We start from the raw sequence: 25,105 nt of genomic DNA, 5'->3' as shown, positions 1-25,105 counted from the left end.
CATTTTAATGGAACACTACAGTTGTCAGCAACAAAATGGGATTGCTGCTGCCTTAGACATACATCTTCCAGGACTAATAGTGGCTTTCAGCATGTAGCACCAGTACTGCTCAACTCAGAAGTAAAACGGACCATTTCAAGGCAACCAGCAACTCTGCCATGCTTTTCAGGAGCTGGCAAGAAGATAGTGTTGGAAAAAAATTTAAAAACAATATTAAAATAAAAACACCCAAAAAACACACCAGCAAAAAAACCCACCATCCCGTAAAATCTCACTGTTACAGTTGCTACACTCAACACAAACCAAGAGAGCAGGAAAGCTCTGACCTGAGACTACCAATAGAGGTCTCTATGGTTCAAATCCCTGCCCTTCCTCCTGGCTTCATGGCTTTGAGTTCTGGGGCAGAACAGGAGCAACTTGAGTGAGGCTGCAATGTCAGCATGAAAACAGAGGTATCTCAGACATGAAAGTTGTTCCCAGTGGAAGAAAAGCGAGACACAAAAAACCCCACCCACTCAGAGATATCATCCCTGCTTCCATAATTCATAACCTTTGCAGGAGGATTGTGGGATACACTGTGGATAAACCTTAAAAATACATCCATTAGTTCACAATGACTTACTAATTGAATCTCACTTTGAAGGAAGAGAAGAGCAGAATAGTAACTCACCGGAGATGTTGTTAATCGAAGGATGGCTCCGTTTTTTATTTCATTACGATTCTGAAAGAGAAAAATCCAAAGGTTTTGGATTGAAACATGCATTGAGCAGAACGTCATACTAAACACGCAACAGTATTTTCCCCTGTCTGCATGCAAAAGCTTCCCTCTTTCATATGTAAGCTAACAACTATACAGTATTTTCCTCACTGAGGCATATAACATTAGCTTCAAGAAATAGGTGGCTGTTGACATGATACTTAGCAAATCTGAACCCTTTCAAGAGTGACTTCATGTTTTTCAAAGTTTAGCTTCCATTGGCAACCTCTAAATATTTCTTTGAAATATACTGTCCATGGTGTCTGGCTCTGGTATTGTACATACTTGAAGAGTTTGTAAGTTTGCTGAAACCTGTCATTAAACATCTGCAGGATTTTGAATTTATCCCACTGGCTCTCTATTTTCTATAACAAGAACATGCTGACTTAAACCACTGGAACCTACCCACTGAACTCTGCCACCACGACTTTGTACTCTCCCTCAAAGTAAAAAAAGCACTGCAAGTTAGCAGTAAGCAAAGTTCAAACATGCCATAAGCCCTTCTCCTTAGCCAGCTGGCAGAAAGAGGGGGCATTAAACATTTTCTTTTGGTTAAGCTCACATAACGTGTTCAATTAAACTAAAGCTCTGGGTAGATGAAAAAGCTGCCATGCCATAAGCTATGGTGTTCTCTTAAGATGTCCTTACAACTTTGTGGTCAAAGCCCATGAGCATACTCTTCTCCTGTGGCAAGCATAGGGGAGCCTCCCCCTCCTTGAAGAAGCTACCTCCTGTTCACCACAGGCTAGGAGAATAAGGTACCTAGCACAATGAACATACTAACAGGTACTGACTGTGTATAGTGCAGTGCACAGTCACAACATCAGTCATAGTTCAGCAGCTTGTTCGTGAGCCAATACCCTAACTTGTCAAAGGAATTGGAGGAATCCTTAACAGTTTAAGAGAGAAGAGCTAATTTTGTACTGAAGACCACATTGTAAGCTTTTTGCAGACTGGTGTTTAGCCAAAAAAACCCAAGAAGGTGTATTTCTCCTCAGGCAGTTTTTCCCAAATTTATTTCCTTTTTCTTCTTCCCATTCTGACACATCTCAAATCCAAAATGCTAAAAAACAGATAAATCTCGCCTGAAATGAGGTCAAGCAGTCCCAAAATAAAACTCCAGTACATTGTCTCTTTCTCGGTATCCAAGTTGTCTGTGGGATTGGTACTAGTTACTCTCCACCCACAAAGACTTCTTCACTCTAACTGAAATAATTGAAGTGCCAGACAACACAGGGGGTACAAGGCAGAAGCTTTCTTACAGCATCTTTGCCTATATATGCAACTAATTCATCTCAGCCCTCAGCAGTCTCCTTCTGCCAGAAGAGCCTCAGGGAGGCCAGCCAGGCTGGGGCAAAGGGTGAGCAGCTAAATACAGGGTGACTTCCCACAGCAAAAACAAAGTGCTAGATTTTCTCCTCTTGTAGTAAAACAGCACCAGACTCAGCTGTGTTTCATCATGTCTAAGGAATCTGTGTGAAGTGGTAATAGTGCATTTGTGTGGTTTAATCTCAGTCAGTGTTGAAACAAACTCACTTCACACAAACAGTTGTGGTGGCTTAAACTGTTACCTCCTGGATTTGTGGAACTGTATAAAAGCAATTGCTTTAGGACAGACAGTGAGAATAGGCTAAATCTACCTCCACCAACAGCTTAGACTAAGCCATTGGACCTCAGGTGCATTAGGTCAGAGTAAGTGTGGGCACACATAGACACAGCTTTACTTGGAAGGCAGCAAATCTCAGCATGAAACAATATTAAAATCAGAGAATCAGACAACACTTGAACAACTTAAACTGTACCAATCACATTCAGAAGTTAAAGTTCACTGACATCTTAACGAAAACATTGGAGCTAATAAACAAATAGACTGTTCTTAAACATAAATAAGAGCACACGCACAAGCTTATTTTTTGTAGCAGCAAAACTTTAGGCTTAAAAGTTTCTCATGTTTCCTGCTGCGATTAACATGAACTACCAAATCAGGCGTACAAATGAGTTTTTGGTTTAGCAAGTTAAGTCACCTAATCTAGGCCACAATAAACATCACTGTAAACACTCTTAGTCCACTGCAAACAAGAGGTGCTGAGCGTAGAGTAAGAAGGCTACAGAGTAGTCTCCAGAGACCTGAGGAGTTTGCTGAACAGCTGAGTACTTCTACCTCCCACCAGTGTGCTTCCTTTTCCACCTGGCACGAGCTCTGGTACTGCACAGATCTGTTTGTGGGTCAGTCTCACTAACCTGATAGAAATTAGTTCCAGCAGTAAAGACAAGAAAGTTTTCTGTTAATAGACACAAACAAGCTTTACAAGGGTTCAGCAACAGCGCAAACCCAAGAAAGATGGTGGAACCACATCTCTGGGAGAAGAGGAGCAGTGGATGAAAAGAGAAGAAGGGAAGCATGAGGAGGAATTATATCTCACCTTTTTGGGAGCAGCAAGATGTCAGTCACAGCTTGAATTACATTAATTCATAGTTTCTTCAGCTGAAACCATGCTCCACAGTTTGTTCAATTACAGTAGTTTTGTCACAAACAGAAACACTAACTCATAAAAACTTGGTCTTAATCTCATATATTCTCTACAGTGTAAATCATGCAGGTTAAAAAACAAACCTCTAATTACAGAAGATAAATTGCATAGATTGAATCTACAACCAAGCTAGCAAGGAAAAATATCTTGTTAAAAATACACCATTTCTCAGTAGTTATAGGAATTTAAAAACAAGTGGAAAAAGGGAAGCCGATAACCAGGTCAAAGTTCAGATACCCCATAGGGATAAACAAGAGAAGTACTATTTTCTGGAGTAACCTTATGTCAGCAGGTTATATACAAAATATCAGAGGAAAAAGAACACGTAGAGTATTAAAAGCATCACTGGATGTTTTCTTTGGAGTCCTTCTGTTTAATCATCAAGACAAATCTGAAACACCAAAGGTTTCAGACTCAAAGGTACAAAGTTTGTCAGAGCCCATAACACACAAAGCCCACAGACCTTTCATTGTGTCTACCTCAGAGCAAGGTGCATGTGCTTGTCCTCTACTGTAAATTCAGTTGTTGCTATCTCAACAGATAGAGAGCTCATCTTCAACTCCTGATTTAAACAAAGGCTTAAGGAAAACCGCCTACACCTTCTCTCTGAAAGTATTCAAAGTCAAGTCGCAAGCTAGCCAAAATTTGAAAAGGGTTAGCTGTTGCCCAATAAAAAAAATACAATTTTGTTTATTCACTCTAAATAATGGCTTAAGCACATACCAAGAAACAGTGTATAAGCATACCGTTAAGCCAAGAGGATTTCCTACATTAACTGTGTGATGCAGTAGTCAGCATGCCAGTTAATTTCAATTGCAACGTTTACACACAGTTAATCCGCTTAGTTTCAGGGATGATATCCTGTGGATTTCTTTTCCAGGATAACAGAACATCATTACAGCAGCACAGCTTTGGCAATCATACTTACTAGCAACACTGCTATTTAGGACAGGGTTTACCACCACCTATGGTGGAAAAAAAAAAAACAAGACAAAAACAAACAAACCCTTTTCCAAGATACTCCTGGTCTGTTTCTCAAGTGTACAGGAGGTTTGTAGATATTGTTCATGCTGTTGTATTAGGAAAGCTTAATCCTGAGCTGTGAAGGAACTATCCAATGATACTATCCAAAATGGCTCTAAAAAAATCCATAACAAGAAAATAGGTTTATTGTAAACGTTATCTAGGATTAAAACAGCAGTTATATTATCGTACAAATAAGCCCCCTTTGCAATACTATATCTAGCAAAATCATGGCTAGGCTTCACAAACGAAGATTTAGGAGGCTCTATCCACATTTGTTACAAGTATGCCAGTGGCTAATGAGGCCAATACGAGATAGACATATCCAATTGCAAAAGGCACAGCAGAAAGACTCCTTAGGTGGTATATTCTGCAAGGCGCGATTCTTTCTGTGTTGTCTTTTCTCCTCGAGAGTGATCCTGCGTGCGTTCTCAAAAGAAGCAGCAGCAGTAAAGATAGTGTGTCTCCAGACCTCCTGATTGGAGGCCAGAGTAGAACAGTTATGGTGATCAATATGGCCAAAGCTGAGATGTTGTTTCAGGGAGTCCTTGTATCTTTTCTTCGGGGCTCCTCTCATGCGGTAGCCGGTGGCAAGTTCACCATAAAGCAAGATCTTAGGGAGGGTGGTCCTTCATCCTTGAGACATGCCCTGCCCATTGCAGCTGTGTTCTCAGTAACATGGCCTCAATGTTTGTGACTGCTGCTTATTCTAGAACAGACATATTAGTCACATAATCTGACCAGTGGATGTTTAGGATTGTGCAGAGACAGCGTTGATAGAAGCGTTCTAGGAGTCGCAGGTGGTGGCGGTAGATGGCCCATGATTTGGAACCATATAAGAGAGTAGACAGCACAATGGTTTTGTAAACACTGATCTTTGTACTTTTCTTCAAGTGTTTCTTACGCCAAACTCTTTTATGGAGTCTTCTAAAAGCACTTGGACATTTCATTTTGTGTTCACATCTTAGGACCCTCTGCCTTCTAATTCCACCAGCTGGAGCAACATGAAAGTACTTGAACAGTAAACACTTCAGAAGGGATAGGCAAGGAAGGAGAGGCGGTGGGATAGCCCTCTATGTTAGGGAGTGTTTTGACTGTCTAGAGCTTAGTGATGGTGACAATAGGGTTGAGTGTTTTTATGGGTAAGAATCAGGAGGAAGGCCAATGAGGAAAAATTTCTTCACAGAAAGGGTTGCCAAGCATTGGAACAGGCTGCACAGTGGTTGAGTCACTATCCCTGCAGGCATTTAAAAGAGGTGTAGATGTGACACTTGGTGGTACAGTTTAGTGTTGGACTTGGTAGCGTTAGGTTGATGGTTGGACTTGATGATCATAGAGGTCTTTTCCAACCTAAATGATTCTATGTTTCTATTACTATCTGCCACCAGATTCTGTTCCTTCTCAAAGCTCTGCTTTAACACATGCAGGAGACTTGAATCTAGAAAGTCAGACTCAGGCATTAACAGAGTCCACGAAATCAAGCAGAGGGATAAAGCTATGCGAATTAGCTTTAAAAAAATCTTACTGAAATAGTCAAGTTATTGATTCAGAGCTTTGCTCGAGAGACACTTTGGAAAATTTATCAGGGAAAACTGAAATTTGTTTTGCCATGTATTTGTCTTATCATTTTAATAATCTGTTATACCCAGCAAAATACCTCAAGATGCAGTTCACTGTAACTGGTTGGAATGAAATGTTTTCTTAATATATTTGAGGAAGACCTAAAAGCATTGGTTCCTATGGGCATAGCTCACTCAGTGCTATTCTTTAGCCTTGACCAAAAAGCTTCCCTCAGACTTCTCTAATCAGCCTAAAGTATAACAGCATAACAGCCATTCTTCAGGTGTTTATATCACTAAGTAATAGATTCATTCCTATTTCCATACTACTGCTATTTTATTACACCTTCCTCCAAATGAACACAATAACTAAAAATTAGAGCTGTGAAATACACTTTATGTTAATGACATTTTCAAGAGGACAAGTTTGGGCGAGTTGTAAATAAGGACAAAATGACACATAATAGAGTTATAGAGTTCATTTCTAAGTCAATAGCTTAGGAAAGAGAAGTGAAGTTCCTGTTGGCAGATCTCCCTTAAAGCACTGACTCAATGTGCTACAGCATCCGGGAAACACTGGGGGTCATCAGAAGTGGTACTGTGCACAAGACAGAGGGTGTCACTTCGCCACAACACGAGAACTTCATGTACCCATGTGCAGGGCACTGTATGCAGTTTTGATCTTCCTGTCTTAAGAAGGACACAGTAATGTGAAGGAAAATGCAGACAAAGGCAAGTGTACAATGGGCTTCAGCAGTTGCATCACAAGGCAGGGTCTCCACAGTTTGAAGGGACAAAGGACACAGGAAGGAATGTAGTGAACAAGCTGAATGCAGAACTGTTGTTATGAAACCCTGCAGTATGAGAACTTAGGGGTACTTGATGAAAGCAGTAAAGGATCAGTTTAAAGCAGATAAAGAATACACCTCTTCATTCAGCAGGCAGTGAGCTACTTTAGCTTGCTGTCACAAAAGGTTGTGAAAGCAGGCCATATCAACAGGTTCAAGAAGAAACGAAAGAGTTGCATGGCCTTTATATGGGATATTAAATGGACTAAGTGTAGCCTCCAACACATGTAATATAACAAATGGGAATACTGAGGAAGCATAAAGGGAGTGAAAGCCATCACTACCCTGAACAGCATTTGCTACTGTTACAGCTGGAGGCCAACTATGAGGTTAGATATAAGATTTTGGTGATTTGATAGGGAACTTCTTAAGTTCATTTATTGTCACCAAAATGTTTAATAAGATGAAAGTTAAGTGGCATAGGTAATTATCAACATTGTGCTACTTGGTATGACAGAACTGTACTCTTTTAGAAGAAATACTGATGCAATTAATCTTGTGACAAAATTCCTTTTCTGGGAAGCTGTTAGACACGGGGACAATGTCTTCTAGTTTTTCATGTTATAATTTGTTGATAAAATTTTATCAAAATTAAATAGTTTGGCTGAAGTTTCTAAAAAGAGGATGTTTTCTGCATGTTGTTTATCTACCCCTATTCAAGGATCACAGAAACTAGTAAATAAACCAAGATACAGCAGTGATGCAATTTCAGGGTATACATTAGCCACTGCAACTCTGCAGCCAGAAGAGGCAAAATTCTGCACATACCCTTCTAGTGTGTGGGCTCCCAACATTTCCTTCACATCGGATCTTCCAACATGCAGTAGCACAGTTAACCACCTAACCTTTAAAAAGTTACCTCTGCTTCTCCCCTTCATTCACAAAAATGAGGAGTAAAAGAAATATTCCAGAGTTTTCTTTTGTCAGATCCATGACTTGAATCAACTTGCCTTCCAGCAGTAGTCACTAGGATGTTAGTGAAGCAAAGAGAATGAAGTAATGGTGAGGAAAAAGAAAGCTCAACTACCTTTTTCTCCAGCAACTCACAGTAGTACCAACTTGACTGCTACTTAAACCACATACTAAGAAAAAGACCGTACTTTGCATGATTTGCTCATCTGCAGGTGGAATGATCTACAAGGACAACTTTACCAGGTACCCCTTGCTCTGCCAAAGCAGCAGTGGTATTACACCGTGGGCAGACATCCTTCTGACACATTAAAAGAAGTTACAGACAAGTTATTTTTAACCTGGATCAGTTCCCCAATTCAAGCAACCACACACAGACAGTTGTACCAGTAACACGGAAGAGGTGGGCAGATAACAAGCAGACCCATCATCCTCTGATAAGTTTGTTAATAAGAGCTGCACCCTGCAAAATAAACATCAGGAAATGACAGACTTAGCTGGGATCATCCTATTATTGGTGAGATCATGTGGGGAATTCAGAACAGGGCGCTAGTATGGACACAAAAAAAAACAACCCTAACAAACAAAGGTAAGTAAGGATTTTCAAATCGAAGTCAGCTCTCCAGTGCAGTTCATCCACATTCACCCACAGCACTACTGAGGGGTCAGCACAGGAGCTGCACAGCTGCTCCTTAAGCAGATGCTGCTACTAAAAGAAATAGCTGAAGACCCAAGCTAAGACTGTGGTTCAGAGTCACTTTTGCCAAATTAAAACACAGTCTGCTACCATAGAGTCTTGCTTTTCATCCCCTTTCTCACTCCTACTACTGCTTTATGTGGCATAGGTAGTTGTATAACTGGTTGATCAGTCAACAAGGGAGCTAAACCAGATGAAAACTGTATCGTTTTGGGGTTTGCTCAGTGTGTATGGAAAAAGACAGGAGTAAGCACTATAATATAAGCAGGAAAGTGGGCCAGCTCTTTTTGCAAGCACCACATTTGGAACTATACTGAAACTTCAGGGGAAGCCTGCAGGTGCTTGTGCTTCTCTAATATATACATCCCACTCCTAACGCCCTTTCCTGTGTCCTTCCTCTCACCCAAGAGGGACTGTAGGTAAAAACATCCCTTTTCCATTTTTGACTACAGTTGGAATTTGACAAAAAGTTTGTTCTACGTCAGCTTAAATGAGTTCCAGAAACAACTGAGAGACAGCTCACAGCTGTTAAAAAGAGCGAAGTTTCATTCCTCTTCCTACCCTTCCTTTAACTTCTTTCTTCTCTAAAGCCTGGACATGATTCAAGAGCCTTGCCTTGTCCTTACATCAGATCAGGTAGCCTTTCTATTAAGCAAATTTAATGAATTCAAGTGGCACAAAATGATTCCCCCTCTTGCCACCACCTTCAAAATGGTCAAAAAATGTTGTAGCTAGCATAGATGAAGTGGCAGGATCTTCTGGGGAAGGGGAGAAGAAATCAGAACCATCCTCTTTCAGCAGTAGCCTGTGATGTTTGTTCACTGCCCTTTGGAAAACTACCCATCCAAATAGGTTGTTCTTTAAGTATAAAGAATATTTAAAGAGCATTTCTGTGTCGGCCAAACCTTACAGACAACTGTTTACTATCAGGTGAACCCAAACGGTTGTACTGTGCCTGTGGTGTGCCATACTTACCTTCAAGGGCTGTAACAGAAAGACAAACCTTTTCAGAGCCTTTCCTCTCTAGTGACTGCTTGAGAGGCAAAATGACAAAATTAATTAAAGAAAATAAATATCTATACAGTTTTTTTAGAAAACTCTCGATCCATCTCATCGGCCTTGATGTGCAACTGAGGAACTAAATAGAAGATTGTCAAACCCTTTTAAAAAGGAGGCAAGAAAAAGAATTAGGCTGTTCGTGCTGGGTCCAGGAAGTGTAACAGGTTGACAGGACACAATTATTTTCTTTGGAAAATTTACTATAAACCAGAAGTCCTACAAAATGAGTCGTAAAGACTAGAACTAATTTGCTAAGAGAAGGGTGACCACTACCCACTGTTCTTGAAATCAGCCTCAATGAAGAAGGATTGAGAGTGATTTAGTATCTGGATACTCAAGTTATACTTCTGCTCACTGGAAAAATAAACTGGTGTCCATCACTTTTTGCTGGAGTTCACAGGGCAGTGTTACCCAGCATTTGCCAAGCAGGGAGGAGCACAGCCACCCTGACTCCTTGTGTTGCCCTTACTGTAGGGACTTTCTGCAGGGCTGTGCAGGTGCCCCAAAATAGTAAGAAATCTGTGAATATGAAGGAAATATCATGTCTTATCTGTGGCGGAGAAAAGGGAAAGCTCGGCATAGTTTGATCCAGGTCAAATCTATCATTTATATAGCATGATTAACAAATGCATTATGAAGAGTAATGCAAATTGGCAAATGAACAGCTCACTTAAGACATTTCTTCAGTTTCTAGTCTTCCTGCAACTTCTTATTCTCAGCTGAAGCAACTGGTCCTTCAGTGAACCAGAAACTTTCAACTCAATGAAACTCAATCAATCAGTGAAACAGATGAATACGAAAATGTAAAAGAACAAAAATCAAAAAGCCCCAACCCTACAAGTGGCTCACTTCTTGCCCTGTCATTTGCATACACTCCCACACAGGGAGCCTATAATGGCATGCTGGAATTTCACATGAATATATAATTACAGGTTGTGTTCAGCAAAAAATAGGTCACAAGCAAAAGCACCTTTGAGAAAGGACAAGCACCAGAAACTTCACCCAGGTTCTCTTTGGGAATATGGGGTAAAAGGATGTCCCATTTGCAAACACAGTGCAAAGACAAGTAAAGACAACAAAAGGAAGCTAGGGGCAGTTCTTCTTGCAAAACAGAATTAAAAGCCTCCCAAAATTAATGAATTGTGTCTGCTTTCCTCCGCTTTAAGCAATAAGATTGAAAGGGAAATATGGGAGATAGGAAAGAAGAAAAAAAACCCACAGGGAGTCCTCAGAGGCATCAGATGTAAAAAAATTGTGACAATAAAAATGGACTGTAGTAATAGACAGATGAATGTCTTTGCACTTAAAAGATAATATGAAAAAATGTCACCACTTTCAGCACTGTGTTCTGACTATAGTTCAGCACTGGCCCACAAAGCCCCTCAGCCCTTTATTCCTGATAGTTGCTCAGGTGCCTCCAGCACTGAAACCAGCTTGTACACCATTCTTCCACAACCACACACTGGATCCACAAATGGATCTAGAGGAGGTCATGGCCTGCAAGACCAAAGATGAGCAGTGATAAGGGACCAGACATACCCACTAATGTGCTGCATGAGCCACCTGAATGTCTGTCTCTGGATTCCTAGGACTGCCAGCAGAGGAACACAGCAAAGTCATCCAAGCTGTGGTTTTCAGTCCAGGAACATACACAGCACATAAAATTATACAGGCATTTTCTACTCTTCATATAGTTTTTTTTTTTTTCTAAATCTGAGCTTGCCCAGGCTACAGTGTTCCTGAGTTATTATGCCTGATGTACACAAGCATCTAATTCAGGTACTACCTTGATAGTCTGAAGCAAAGGTGACCTTTTAAATACCTATTTTATAGTATCTAGCACATCCTGATTTAAAAGTCAGGCTTTTAGATGTTTGACCTACCAAAGAAATGCCCCTCCACAATAAGCAAGGTCATTAGAAAACCACACATCTATTAACATAACTAAAAATCAATTACTTTGTGATCAAAACACCAGACAGACTTGAGTTTAGGCCCTATGCCTGCTTAGTTTGCTTCTTCACATAACCTTTTACTTTACTTCTCTCATTTTTACAAAAAAAAGGGTTAAAATATATAATTAATAATTTTCACTGCATTTTCAGGGGCACAGATATAGCCAAAATAGAACCCCAGAGGCAGCAGACCAAGCTGGATCTGCTGTGATAAGCCCGATCTCTAGTAGAAACCCTGGCTAACTCAAAATTTGTTAAAAGACTGCCCTTATGCTGCCTGAAGGAGTTACTGCTACTCCTATAGAGGCATTTTTTCCAACCAATACAGAAAAACAAAAACAAAAAACACAGAATTGCTTGGGTGTTGTTTTTATTTATGTACGATATAAGTGGGAAATATGGGTCAGCTACAATAGATAGAGTTCTGCATTTGACAACCAAAACACAGATGTGCTGTTTGCCACCCAAAACCAAAACTACAATCCTAAGCCATGTAACATTTGTAACATTTTCACTTCAAAGTTTCTTGTTACTTTGTACAAGAATTCCTTAATTGCATTTCTTTCTGGTAACTTTAAGCATGGGGATGTTTTAAAGAGGCATCTCTACCTGGAAGGCAGTCTCTGCAGAGAGACATGAACTAAAGGTAATGCTATCTGCATACATACAGACATACAATTCACCTTTGAAAGCAGTGAAAAATATTTACTCATTGGAAGCTGTCACTAACAAAAAAAGTTCTGCTCGTGTCATTTAGTAAGAGGCAGATTAAAGCAATGTGGTCTTTAACTATTAAGTGTTGTAACTTCATTGAAGTGCATGTGTTTGTCCTCATGCCTGGTGATTTTCATGTTTTAATTCAGGAAGCAACAACATCCTATTGAACACAAATGAGGGAAAGTATGTCAAAGGGGTGATGGCCTATATAAGCCTCTCTTTATAAGTATCCAACAAGCAGCGATAAACAGTGAACAATATCTAATGAAAGTCACAGACATCTGAGTAATTCTGGTGGCATTTAGAGCTCTTCTCTCTTATTTATGTGACTCAGAGTCAGACATTCTGCATATTTTCAGTAGGGAATAAACAAACTCAAAGTTCTCTCTGCAGTACAATCCAAAATGTCCTAGAAGACTATAATTTTCCACCCTTAATGCAAGTTAAAGGCAGCCAAAAGCCACTGGACTGCCTTATGTGGAACAGAAAACATTTCTCTTCTCCAAAGCTTCAGGATCCTATCCACCAAAAGTGGAAGTAAAGACTGGAATATTCCCCGAATTGCATCAGGACAAATGCCTCCAAGGAGCTAGAGTATTCACTCAGTCCTGGCTTCTTGGAAATACTCACTGTATAATCAAGGTTTAAACACGGACAGGAAAGTTCAATTGTGTCTGCCTTATGGGAAAACTGTCACCATTGAGGGCAATTAGCAAAACAGTCTCAGTATTTAATTTGGGTGGAGGTAAAACACAGCAATCAGTAATTACTTTGACAGGTTTCCTTGTAGTGGCCTTTGAAGTATCTGTCAACTGAAACTTGAAAAGAAAGGAGAAGAAAAAAACCCAACAGACCACCACACAAGCAAGCAAAACAAAAGTCACACATTGAGAAGGTTGTCTGGTCTGTTACAAAAAAAAAAAAAAAAAAAGCACAGCACTATCTTATGAGCAACTGCTCTTGCTATCTTGCTAAATTTCGTCTTTCCAAGTGCTTAACTATGCCTAAGTTTCTTTTATTTCTTGGGTGCGGGTAAGAATTACAGCAGGACAAAACTTAGTTCACGTCTCAGTTATATTAGCAAATCCTAAAGAACTGTAAAATGCAAAACAAAATCAAGAGATCCCTCTGCTTAAAGGCTAGCCAAACTAAACTGATAACAAGGTAAGCAAGAGGCACCTATATCTATGCAGTTGAGCTCATGCCTATTTAGTTCAAAATGCACTGAGGTTATGGAATTTCCATGCAGAAGGTTTTAAATAATGCTCTTCTCCCATTGCTTAGAAACTGTACCTCTGAGGTACTACATGTACACTCTTACAAACAATCTTTTTTATTAATTTCAGCAATTTTATCAGTAATGCTAGGAATGAATGTTCTGCTTGGTCCCATTCAGATGAGCGTGTCCCCACATATTTGGATTGGACATTCCATTTTTATTACAGCTACAGCTATTTCATTACACTGTGCTAAAATCATTGTATCACTTGATGAATCATCTATTGCCACGCTACCTGGGGACCAAAAAAATAAGCCAACAGAACATACAGAACTGGGAAAGGACAAGACAGCAGGCAGGAAGGAATAGCAAATATTATACAGTCACTGAAACTAATTTCTACCTGATCAGCCAAAAAAGAAAGTGAGATGCAATGAAGGTCTCCTCAAACTTCAAAGAGCCCTTCATGTTTTAAATATTTCAATTTCCTGTACACCACTTGTTAGCAGAATACTAAACACACACAAATAGCAAAGTCGAAGGGGTTAGTGCTCAAGTCTCAAACACACATTCAAATTCTTTTTGCTTCTCCAAAATAAAAAGAAATCAGTTAAAAATCATTAAGTCAGGTTTCCCAGTATCGACTCTCCCACTGACATTGCATTATGGAAAAAAATTTTCATATATTTTAATTTAAAATAAATTATTGTGGCAAACATTTTTATAGATTATGCAAGAATTGCATTGAATGATTTACCCACCTTCTCTGTGATGTAGAAATTAGAACTATCAGCATGCTGCAGTGCAAACTGATCATGATTTGCAAGAGACCACCTTGGAAATATGAAAATAAATTAATCACAAAATGAAATCTTAATAATTCAAAAAGTACCCTTCACATAATTTTATTATGACCAAACTTGTCATTCCCATGTATTTCTCATATTTTTCCATAGCTTTCAATGATGAGTTCCATGAAGATAAAAGCATGCTTACAAAGGGAAAACTTTAGTACAAATACATCCTATTGATTGTTGTTGATTACTAAATCACTAAAATGGACCAAAAAAGAATAATTTGCAGTACCAGGATTTTATGCTACCTTATACAATACCCAACACATACATTTTTAACTTGATACATTACATTACATGTAAAATATCACCTTTTTAACTCAGCAGCAATTTGATGAATATAAACTAGTTTCTCTTGTGTGGTAGCACTTGCTTAAAACAGCTTTTTTTATTAACATACTAAAATTAAAGCAAGGTATTTGCCTTACCAATTATTAGTCTATATTGCAGAACTTGCAATTAACATTTCAGTTTCATATGAACTGTCACATCAACTGGACCAGCTTACAGCACCCACTAGACTAAGTGCTCAAAAATCAAAGCCCAGAGGCTTTAGTCCCTTAACCCACGAACTGCAGGAAACCACAAGCACAAAGTGAGTGGGTACAATGCATTCTGTGCAGGAAAGAAACAAAGTCTAAATGAGAGTCACCCACATGATGGAGCTGCTTTGTTAGGAACCTCATCTTGCAAGCAATTGATCCAAAACACACTGCAAATTTGAATTGGAAGATAGAACAACAAGATTTAAGAAACTAATGACTAGTCATTCAGGATATCTAGATTTTCTTTGAAAAAAATTATCTCCTGATACTTCCAAAAGTACAGTACAGTAAGTACTATATGGCAGAACTTACCCATCACAGACTTCTTTTATTATTGAGGATAGTGGCTTTTTCTGGTTAAAGAAAAAAAAAGAAAGAAAAAACAAAATTACCAAACTAGAATATCTCTGAGCTCTTAAAATATGATTTCAAAGCCAGTAACTGCAAGAAACAAAACAAGTTAGTAGTATTTCATTTTTTGTTCAACATAAAGTTTGGTAGGATCCCAAAAGTTTCTGCTGCTTTGGTCTGGTAAACTATAAAGACAGCAATTCTACACATATGCATGATGACATTATCAGTTCTTTTTGTCAACCTTTGCCCATATGACATAAACTCAGCTTCTCAACTGACAAATCAAAGGGTCTTTTGTGTACACTGCATCTCATTATCCAACAGAAACAGAAGATTTAGACATCAACACAGGCATTTTCCAGGAATGACATCTGAAGCAAGAAGACATTCAACATTTTTAAACCTTCTTTTGCCCCTTTCAGATATGGTGATATGATGACAGTAATCCTCTCTCTTAAGTACACACATGCAGGTTCCTCTCTGATAAAACACCAGCTGGAAGGTGTTAAGATCCCAGATGTATCAGTTCTGCTTTATTCTCTACATCTGTGGACACGAGCATTTGGACTGACTGAAAAGAGCTCTCTTGCTTTGGGTCCCAAAATAGAAAAAAAAAAAAAAAGTCTAGCCTGGTGATGTTGCAATGCTTTGAACTTTGTTATAAACACAGGGTGCACACACAAGTGTTTTTAGAAGATTTCTGGCTAAAAGAAAACACACTTTTATATCCCAAACATAGATGAAGTTGCAAAAAGAAACACACTGAACTTCACCAGCTGTGTGACTTCTGAGCCTTTTTTTTTCCAAGACTGGATGAACACACGTCACACAGATCTGCTGCTTCACAAAAATTTCCCAAATCACCTAAACAGCATAGGATACCACTCTCTAGTAACTTCCAATAATGACAGTTCACTGAATTCTTAAAAAGCAAATAAACCAAACAAAATACAAAAAAAAATCATAAACCCAACCATAAGCCAATACTGTAGTCAAAACAAGCTGTTTCCCTTTAATTTTTATAGGAAATTATTAGTCTAAAAATTAACTCGGCATATGGATGCATTATGTGGAGGAAGAATTATTTTTCCCTTCAATTTGTTTTCTGTATTGCATCACTGCATAGACAGAAAACTAGAGACAAGACTCCCTGGTCAGGTCAGGATCAGGGAAAGATTTGTTATTTTATAGTCCAGTCAACTAAGCCAGTATATAAACAGGCAAAAACATAACACAAGACCATTTTAATCAAACTTGAATGAAAGCACCTGCTGAAAGGATTTTGTTTCTGCTTGCCATAGTGACTCAGCCCTTGGTTTCCATCCTTCCCCTTTCACCGCTATTACTATTTTCACATGAACACCCAAGATGATCCATACCAGGGAAGCTATTCAAACTAAAAACTGGCGAGTAAAAGGGAAAAAAAAATCAGTTTTCACCAGGACTGATTTCCTGATCTGCCTTGCTATGTACCTAAATGACTAGTAAATACCAGCACATGGGAGAAAAGGCAGAAGTGTGAAACTGCTCCATTCTGCAGCAGCTAACAGGTCCCTTCTCCACAGCAGCTTCTGTCTGTTGTGCTGACTCAGTTCTTTGTGCAGCTCCATCCACACTGTGAAGCAGATCAGGCAGTTCACGTGAGACAGAAAGTGTGGGTTTTGCCCCCCACAGTTTTTTGGACTGATCAGTTCCTCAGTCTGGATTACTGTATCATTTATGTGCAGCTGCTTTGACCTGTTGTCCTCCTTCACAAGGGTTTTTTCAGCTTCTACAATCCTGTGAAAGCAATCCCTGCTCCCAAACACTCTCTTCCCTCTGTCGTTCCCCAATAAAAGAAAACCCCATTTTTTGGGAGGGATAGAGGGAGGAGCATATGTTTATCTGGAGCTGGTTAACTCCAGTTTGCCATCCAGCACGTTTGCCAGCCTGTAGGTAAACTATTGCCAGGCAGAGCACACAGCTCTGTAGGCTGCATGCCCTTCTCCTCCAGATGCTACTGTGGGTCCTGTTTTGATATTTCCATATTTTGACAAAATTTTATCTAGTTATTAATTCCTTTTATAAAGTAAACATAAATCATCTAGCAGATTCAATACAGTGGAGGACAAAAAGAGTAATTGCCTCTCCTCCCCATTATTTCCCACAGGACCTATAGTTTCCCATTGCAAACTATGACAAAAAGACACTGTAATTACCAAACTTAGCAATAATATAAATACTGGGAAGATTGGATAAATTACTTTCCAAATCATTATTTTGGTACTTCTAAATTCTCTACACCATCAACTTTTATGTCCTTTGTCAATCCTATTCACCTCCTTTCCCCTTTTCCTATTCTATACCACATTTGCATTATTATATGGTATTTGAGACTAAAAACTTGGGAAAAAAACCCCAAACATAAAAACCCCACAACAAGTCAATTAGAACCTGTAAGGAACAGTTAAAAAAGCAACAAATAGATCCTCACTAATAAAAACTATTAACAATATTAAAGCCAGCTTCTTATGGTACAGCTTTGCCCTCCTATGACACTACTGCTATGGCACTGATGTGACTAAGCATAATTCCTGATGAGAAAAATCAACAGGATAAAAAAGGTAGAACTCTTCTGGGATACAGAATTTGCAATTAATGATCTGATAACACTTTACAAATTAATAAGTGTAAAATAAGTATCACTGCAATGCTAATAAGCTGCTGCTCCTAATAATCCCTTGGGCTGCGCTCCCTCTACACGTAAGTCTCCAGACAGAACTCTTTCCTTTTCTCTACCAGGCAGATAAATTGTCAGTAGCACGCTGTCCACAGCTGCAAGTGGGATGACACTGAAAGCAGGCAGTGGCTGCTATGATTCCCTCTGCCATCACCCAGGAAGAGCCTGGTTGGCAAGCACAGGCTGTGGGAAGACTCTGGGCCGGCAGCACTCCGAGCTGACAGCAGCAGCAGTCCTGCCACCCTGCCTGCGCACAGCCAGGCCTCCTTGCCAATAAAACCCTTCTTTGCTCTGGGAGTGACAGGTGGATGAGCGACCAGCTCCCGCGGCCCCTTCCCAGCCAGCTCACAGCCACCTCCAGAGTCCCTTTCGCAGTCCTGCTAGTGAAAGCTGCAAGACACATAACTATGTTTGGGTAGCAGTGAATGGACCCGACTGTTTACTGCACGTATAGGAATGTAGCAGTACTAGAAGACAAAGAAAAGTGAGCTGTTATATTTCCTTTTTTTCTTTTTGAACCACGAAAAATGAGGTAAAAGTCTATCTCCATTCTCTGCAGAGTACATCCACTTGGCAGGCCGTTCAAAGACATTTTTTCCCCCCCCCCGGCTCTAAATATTTGCCTGATGTTAAAGAGAACACATTTGAAAGCTTTGTTACCTTAATCTTAATAAAATTACATATAAGGAAAATTACATATCTCTGCTGCATTTACAGTTCCAAAAAGTCAAATGTACCTTATTAGTCAATGTACTTTAAAGAATTCCTTACAATCAGTCCAAAAATATTTCAAAGATTTTCCTTCACAGAAATTTTTTGTGCTAGCATATTTTGGTTTTGTTTTACTTTTTGTCTCCATGTCCTGTCCTAGACTAGTGTGAATGAAGTGTGCTTTTACACATGCTGAGATGCTCATTTAAAGCTCTAAGAAGACCAGACTGTAGCTTTAATGCACAAAATAACACAGATCAAAGTAAACCTTGTGCTCCCTACAGGAGATGACCTCTTCAGCTGACTTATCACAGTATCTGCACTGAACACATTGGTTAGTACAAAATTATTTTCCTAGGGTAGGTATTAAATTGATAGCTGAAATCAAGTGGGAAATGACAACGGGGCATTATGGCCTTGCAACTTACTGATCTGCATAAAAGGGGAGAATCCTGACAATGATACAGAGCATAGGCAGCACTGGAGCTAATGTGAATTTACGCACCTGGTAAAGGTTTATGTGCATTGACTGGTTAGCACAGGTGTCCGAGATGCTGGCTAGCTGTACCCCTAATGACATTTACCATGCAGTAATACCTAGTCACTCCTTCTGTGCTCACCTGTGTCTCACATCATGTCTACAAGTTTTGTGTTATAAGATGCACACAGATCCCTAACTCTGTCTTCTCGAGTACCCGCTCTTGTTACTTTTGCAATATTTGGTAGCACTTCTAAAGTAACTTGCAGAACAGAGACTGAGATTTCCCACTTCAATTTCCTCACCAGTTTCATCCTTTCATGCCTATACCTATGGAGGACCCATAGGGAACCAGTCACCAGGAAGTACAAAGCACAGGCGTGCCAGAGTGTAGGCTAGGTGAGTCCAGGCCACTGTTTTGTTCTGGAGAAGTCATGGGACGAGCAAAGGAAAGCAAAGAATATCCAGTATGCTAGTGCCGACCAAGCCCTAGGTCCAGTTCAAGCCACCAGTATACCAACTTGGATTTAAAGCACTTCTAGATCAAATAGCAAGTGTGTGTGTATGTGCAATGGCAAACTGCAAACAGGACAGAAGCCTAAATGTGGGCAGAAACCTGTATTGTATATGCACTTCTGATATACTCTGATTGTGCTATACCAGAAAATTGTATATAGGTTTATTTTAGGCCAAGTCTGAATACCTTTCCTTTCCACATGGCTAAGAGAGATTCATTGCTTTTTCTTTCCTTAAAGTTTGTTTGTTGGGTTGTAGTTTCTGGGTTTTTTGGATCATGACTGGGACATCACTCTACCCATCTGACACTTTTTAACCACAGAAGTAACAAGAAAACACTTAGCCCTTGCTATCTTCAAGCCTATCACCAAAAAAAGAAAAAGAAAAAAAAAGCGCAGATGCAGCACATCTGTTAGTGGGAAACACTCAGCATTAAGGAAAAAAAAAAGGTATCTGTGCCTCTGTCAAAAACCAGAATTTCAAACCAGTAAACATACCATTTTGTCTTATAATTAATGCTATCATTCTACTAACAAATTCTTCAGTGCAAAAGTCTTTTTAATGGTTACAAAAAAACCAGAAAAACACCTCTTTTCACAATCAGTGGAGGCTTCGTCTGTTACTGTCATGGACAAGAGCCCACAGAATTAGAAGTAGGACTGTCCATTGGCAAACAACAGATGCCAGGACACCTGGATCCTTCACTCACTACTTCACTGGTTTCTCATGGTGTAAGAGGCATGGTCTTCTGTAAGGTGGAAGTACTGGAGTGCTTTGGATTCCAGCCTCCTCATCCTGCTCTAAACTTTAGGAATCACCTCTCTCCATTGACTACAATGGAGTTTTGGTTAGACCAGACTTGTTAATCAATCATCAGGCATCTGTAAAAGACAAAGGAGAGGATTTCCCTAACTCAGGGGAGCGCCAGAGAGAGTGAATACCTGAGAATGCGGACACCTCAATGCTGTAGTAACAGATACCATAAAACCCAGCCAAGGTCTGGTCAACAACACGCAGTTTTGTCAGTGCAGCATCACAACTCAGGGCAGGAAACATTCACACCCCAGAGTCAACAGGCAAAATCCTCAACAAGTGCAGCTGCTGATGGGAGAGAGCTTTTGTCAGCTTAGTTCACAGCTCTTAAAGTGAGAGCTTTAACACGTCAGTAGCAACATTTTGGTATAAATATAGCAGTTGGGGTTCTGCAGAGAGCACAAGACTCAGGGAAGCCCAGGTATTCACATCCTCTCCCACTTCACTCTCAGCTGCAGCTTCCTCAGTTACTCTCTTCTCACCTCCAAAGAGATCCTCACTCCTAAGTCGGCATTTCCCCAGACCTAAGGATTGACTCACAGATCATATGTTTAGGATGTTACAGTGACCGTACAATGAGGAAGTAGTAAAATATAACATTATTAACAAAAAATCTCAAATAAACAAAACACCCAAACAAACAAAAAAAAACCCCAAACAGAATTTTACAGATAGTTCTTACTCCTCATCTAGTGTCCTAACAAGCCATAACATTTCCTGTTTCCTCAAATATAAATAGGGACACCAAAAACTCCCAGTCAAGAGTACCGAAAAGTTACAAAGCACCTATGGATCTTCAGCTGTGGGTTACAGCATGTTTGCATGCAATATACTTGCACCACATATTGAAATACAGCTAAAATACAGTTTAAAATACAAACCAGGGCTTTAAGATGTGGTTCTTCACACAACCTACTAAGAGAGCACACCTTTGAAGACTGAATGAAGAAATCCCAAACCTACAGTTCATTATTGACACACTGCTGTCCTATCAGGGTAGAAATTTCTAAATGAAGCCACAAAAAATTTATATAATGGGATTTTTAGTATTAGTTTCTCTTGTACTACAATCTTGGATTTCTATAAGGAGACTACAAGTGAATCCTAAAGTGCACCTGGATACTCCAGCTGGTCAGAATGTGAATTAATTCATTGGTGCATAACTCCAGGAATCTGGTCATTACACATTTCCTTTAGATATAGCAGAATTAACTTAAGAGATGAGACACCTGCTGATTCTTAAAAAAATTTATGGATGCAACAATCTTAAAGTCATATTTAGCCTTCATCTTGAAAATGCCATCAGTTGGAGGCAATAAAATTCAGGCTCCAATGGGGAGGTTCTGGCTAGCACTATAGAGCTAGCAAAATCAGAGACAGGAAGAAAAAAAAGAGACAAACCAAACCAAACCCAAAACCAAACAACCAAAAAAACCCCACAAGCCCACAAAAATCAAGGACAGAATTAACAAAGTGTTTTATCTCTTTCCTAAAATATTACTTCCTGAACTTCCTTTATGTTGGAGATCAGGAACACTGGGACACTATTTCTACAGGACTTTAAGTATAACCTGGCTCTACTTGCACATCTATTTAACAACAATATATATATATATATATATATTTTACTGTCTACTGCATTTAAATTTCTTAACCTAGAAAATAGCACCAAGTAGAAAGCATAAATTGTATCCATCAGACTGCAATTCACTAAACATTTCTAATTATTCACCCCTCCCTTTTACAATTTCTAACCCTTCTCCACAGCTATTTCCTCTTCCACCTATTAAGCTGTGCTGCGGTATCTGTATTAAATAGAAGTAGTAAGACAGAATTTTTATGTATTTTTCAGTGATGAGGTTCCAGCCACACACCACAGGACACGAGTTCACAGTCTTGAAAGACTCCAACCAATCAGTGGGAAAATGGCTTTGGACAAGACAGACTAATAAAATGTTAAATGTGACAATAACATAGCCCCTTTTACCCAGGATGGCTGGCTGCCACCACATCAAAGAACTGGAGGTCTAACGATGAATACTTCAATGCCACAGTTCTATAAGAAAAGAAATTATATTTTCCAAAATCTATTGCTTTTAACAATAATTGGTATATGATGTTAACAAAGCACTATACAAGTGTGTTAGTGCAATGAATTATATCCAATGCACTAAAATATCTGGATTATTGTTTCCAAGGTTATTCCTGCTGTTGAACAGCTTCTAAAAAAATAAATAAAAATAAAAAATTGAGACCTTTCATTAGTCCAACAAAGAAAATGAAAAAAAAACCCCACATTAAGATAGTGAGTACAATTTCCTTACCAATTCTATTAATAATCCCTGATGGTAACAAAATTGCAAGTACTAGAAAACTATCAAATATTTTCACTATGTTTATACGCCAGTTAGCATCTGCTTGAACAGTTTCATCTTTGATTTTGTCAAGCTAAAATATGACAGGTACAAGGAGAAATAAAACTCATTTGATGATTGTTAGCATCTGTTTAGCACCTAAAAATTGATTTTATGTAAGCCTTACCTTTAGTAAATTGGCTTAAGCTACCTGAGTGTTTTTCAATTCTTTTTGAATAGGTAACCACCTTTTGGCTCATCTATCTTTGAGTAAGTATCATGGTTTGAGAGCTCCAAAATCCAATTCCCTAGTCCAAGCCACCCTCCCTCATCTCAACCCAGTGTGAGATGGGTTTTCCAGACACCACACAAGACTCAGAATGGGGGCAAGGGATTATATTACAAACACTGTACAAATAAATATTACAATACATCATAGACAATCTTAACTATCTCTATTATGATAAAGCAGTATTTACAATGGATCTCTTCTCCCTTCCAAACAAAAGTCCGGGAGGGAAGAAGGAAGAGATCCTTTCTACTTTCAGAGTAGCAGTGTCTCTAGGGCAGCAGGCTCTCTTCTTTCATGCAGCAGCTGTAGCTGGATCTCTGCCAGTACACACGAGGCGGGGAGGTCTCCAAGCCCCTCGGCCCTTCAACTTCAAGCGAGGGTTTTCTCTTCCGTGGGCTGCGTAGCAGGGACAAAACTCGCTTCACCATGTCATACCATGGAGTGTAAGACCCCCATGAAGGTCCCTTCCCCAGGGGATTCACCCCTGAGTCAGAACATCTCGGGTAGTTTTCAGTTGAAGGCCTTTGCCTCAAAAGTTCTATCTGGCGCCCAACATGGGGCTCGAACCCATGACCCTCCATCAGCAGCAACCAATATCCTCCTTCAGAATGGCTGAGATACAGTGCAGCGGCCGAACTCAAGCACTAACTCTCTTCTTCAATCTGACAGAAAGGAGCTGCTGCTGGCAAATCCAAGCAAGGAACACTTTTGTAAGTCAGTGTGAGATTTTTTTTTTAATTTTTTTTTCTCTCCCCACAAGCTACTTCATAGTCCTCTCTCTTCAAATAGTTGAGATCTTGTAAGCTGTTAAAGGCACTGACATTTCCCTTAACTACTTTAAACTCAGGATGTGCAATAACATTGGAAATCTTTATAATATTCATACCAAAAAGCATTACTAGCTACAGCTACTGCTGCACCGTTACACTTTCTGGGTAAGAGTTCATAAAAATTTGCAAGTTTGTGGGAAAGAGACAAGAGACCCTCACTTCCTTCATCCTCTCAGCACTAAACCCTTTGATTTTGTGGGAGTCAGAGTCTGGAGCCATAATGAAGCACAGGGAGCAACACTTTACGGTACAGCGAGACATCAGTATCCCTTTCTTCTTCACCACTTGAATGATGCTGGTGCTCACTAATATTGTATATGTTTGGACTTGTGATGCTAGGTTTGTATCAGTGCACTCCTATTACTAGTGACAGCACTTGCAGAAACCAGCTATTCTTACTCTACACACATGGCAGAAGCGATGTGCCACTTTCTTTTCTCTAATTAAGAATTTCACAATCCTTTTTGAACTAGATTCTCCTCACAGTTTGAGAAACACTGTTCTAAATCAATTAACAATGCCCAAGGGTCCAGATTTAGGTCTGAAAGTTCTCCTTAAAAGAAACAAAGCCTTATTGGTGTTCTTTTAATATGCAGTGAAGTACAATGTTCCAAGTCCCTTAAAATGATGATCTTACTTCATGAGGATCAGCATGGCCAAGTCAGATATGGCAATGCACTTTCTGAGCCCTTTCTAATAAAGAATAGTGTGAAACAAGGCTGCGTTCTCGCTCCAACCCTATTCACAATCTTTTTCAGCATGATACTCCAAAGGGCCATGGCAGATCTCGATGATCAGGACGGTATCTACATTCGATACCGTACTGATGGAAGCCTTTTCAACCTAAGGCGACTGAAGGCCCGCACCAAGACCTTAAACCATCTTGTCCGGGAGCTGCTTTATGCTGATGACGCCGCCCTTGTCACTCACACAGAAGCAGCTCTGCAGCGTTTAACATCCTGCTTTGCAGACGCTGCTGAGCTCTTTGGGCTGGAAGTCAGCTTAAAGAAGACAGAAGTTCTCTATCAGCCTGCACCTCAGGAAGTCTTCCATCATCCCCATATCACCATTGGCCAATCAGAGCTCAAATCAGTCCAGCAGTTTAATTACCTGGGCAGCCTCATCTCCTCGGATGGTAAGATTGACAGGGAGATAGACAACAGGTTAGCAAAGGCATACAGTGCTTTTAGAAGGCTCCATAAAAGAGTGTGGCGTAATAAACACTTGAAGAAAAGTACAAAGATCAGTGTTTACAGAGCCATAGTGCTGTCTACTCTTTTATATGGATCCGAATCATGGATCATATACTGCCACTACCTGTGACTCCTAGAATGCTTCCATCAACGCTGTCTCCGCACAATCCTA

The 25,105-nt window shown here is 39.7% G+C and overlaps 1 protein-coding gene across 1 annotated transcript in view; it reads right to left on the bottom strand.

The window, feature by feature from the left end:
• ELMO1 (engulfment and cell motility 1) overlaps positions 1-25,105 on the bottom strand; it is a 316,630-nt gene that overhangs the window by 234,532 nt on the left and 56,993 nt on the right. The window contains exons 4-6 of the mRNA XM_051768541.1: positions 14,986-15,026; positions 14,036-14,108; positions 671-721 (exon numbers count right to left, since the gene is read on the bottom strand). Coding sequence (XP_051624501.1) covers positions 671-721; positions 14,036-14,108; positions 14,986-15,026 — 165 coding nt within the window. The remainder of the gene's footprint in view (positions 1-670; positions 722-14,035; positions 14,109-14,985; positions 15,027-25,105) is intronic.

This window comes from Manacus candei, unplaced genomic scaffold (genome assembly GCF_025592945.1).
Source record: "Manacus candei isolate 608988 ecotype Guabito, Panama unplaced genomic scaffold, ASM2559294v1 h1tg000095l, whole genome shotgun sequence".
Taxonomy (NCBI): Eukaryota; Metazoa; Chordata; class Aves; order Passeriformes; family Pipridae; genus Manacus; species Manacus candei.
This window is presented reverse-complemented; position numbering and strand designations above follow the sequence as displayed.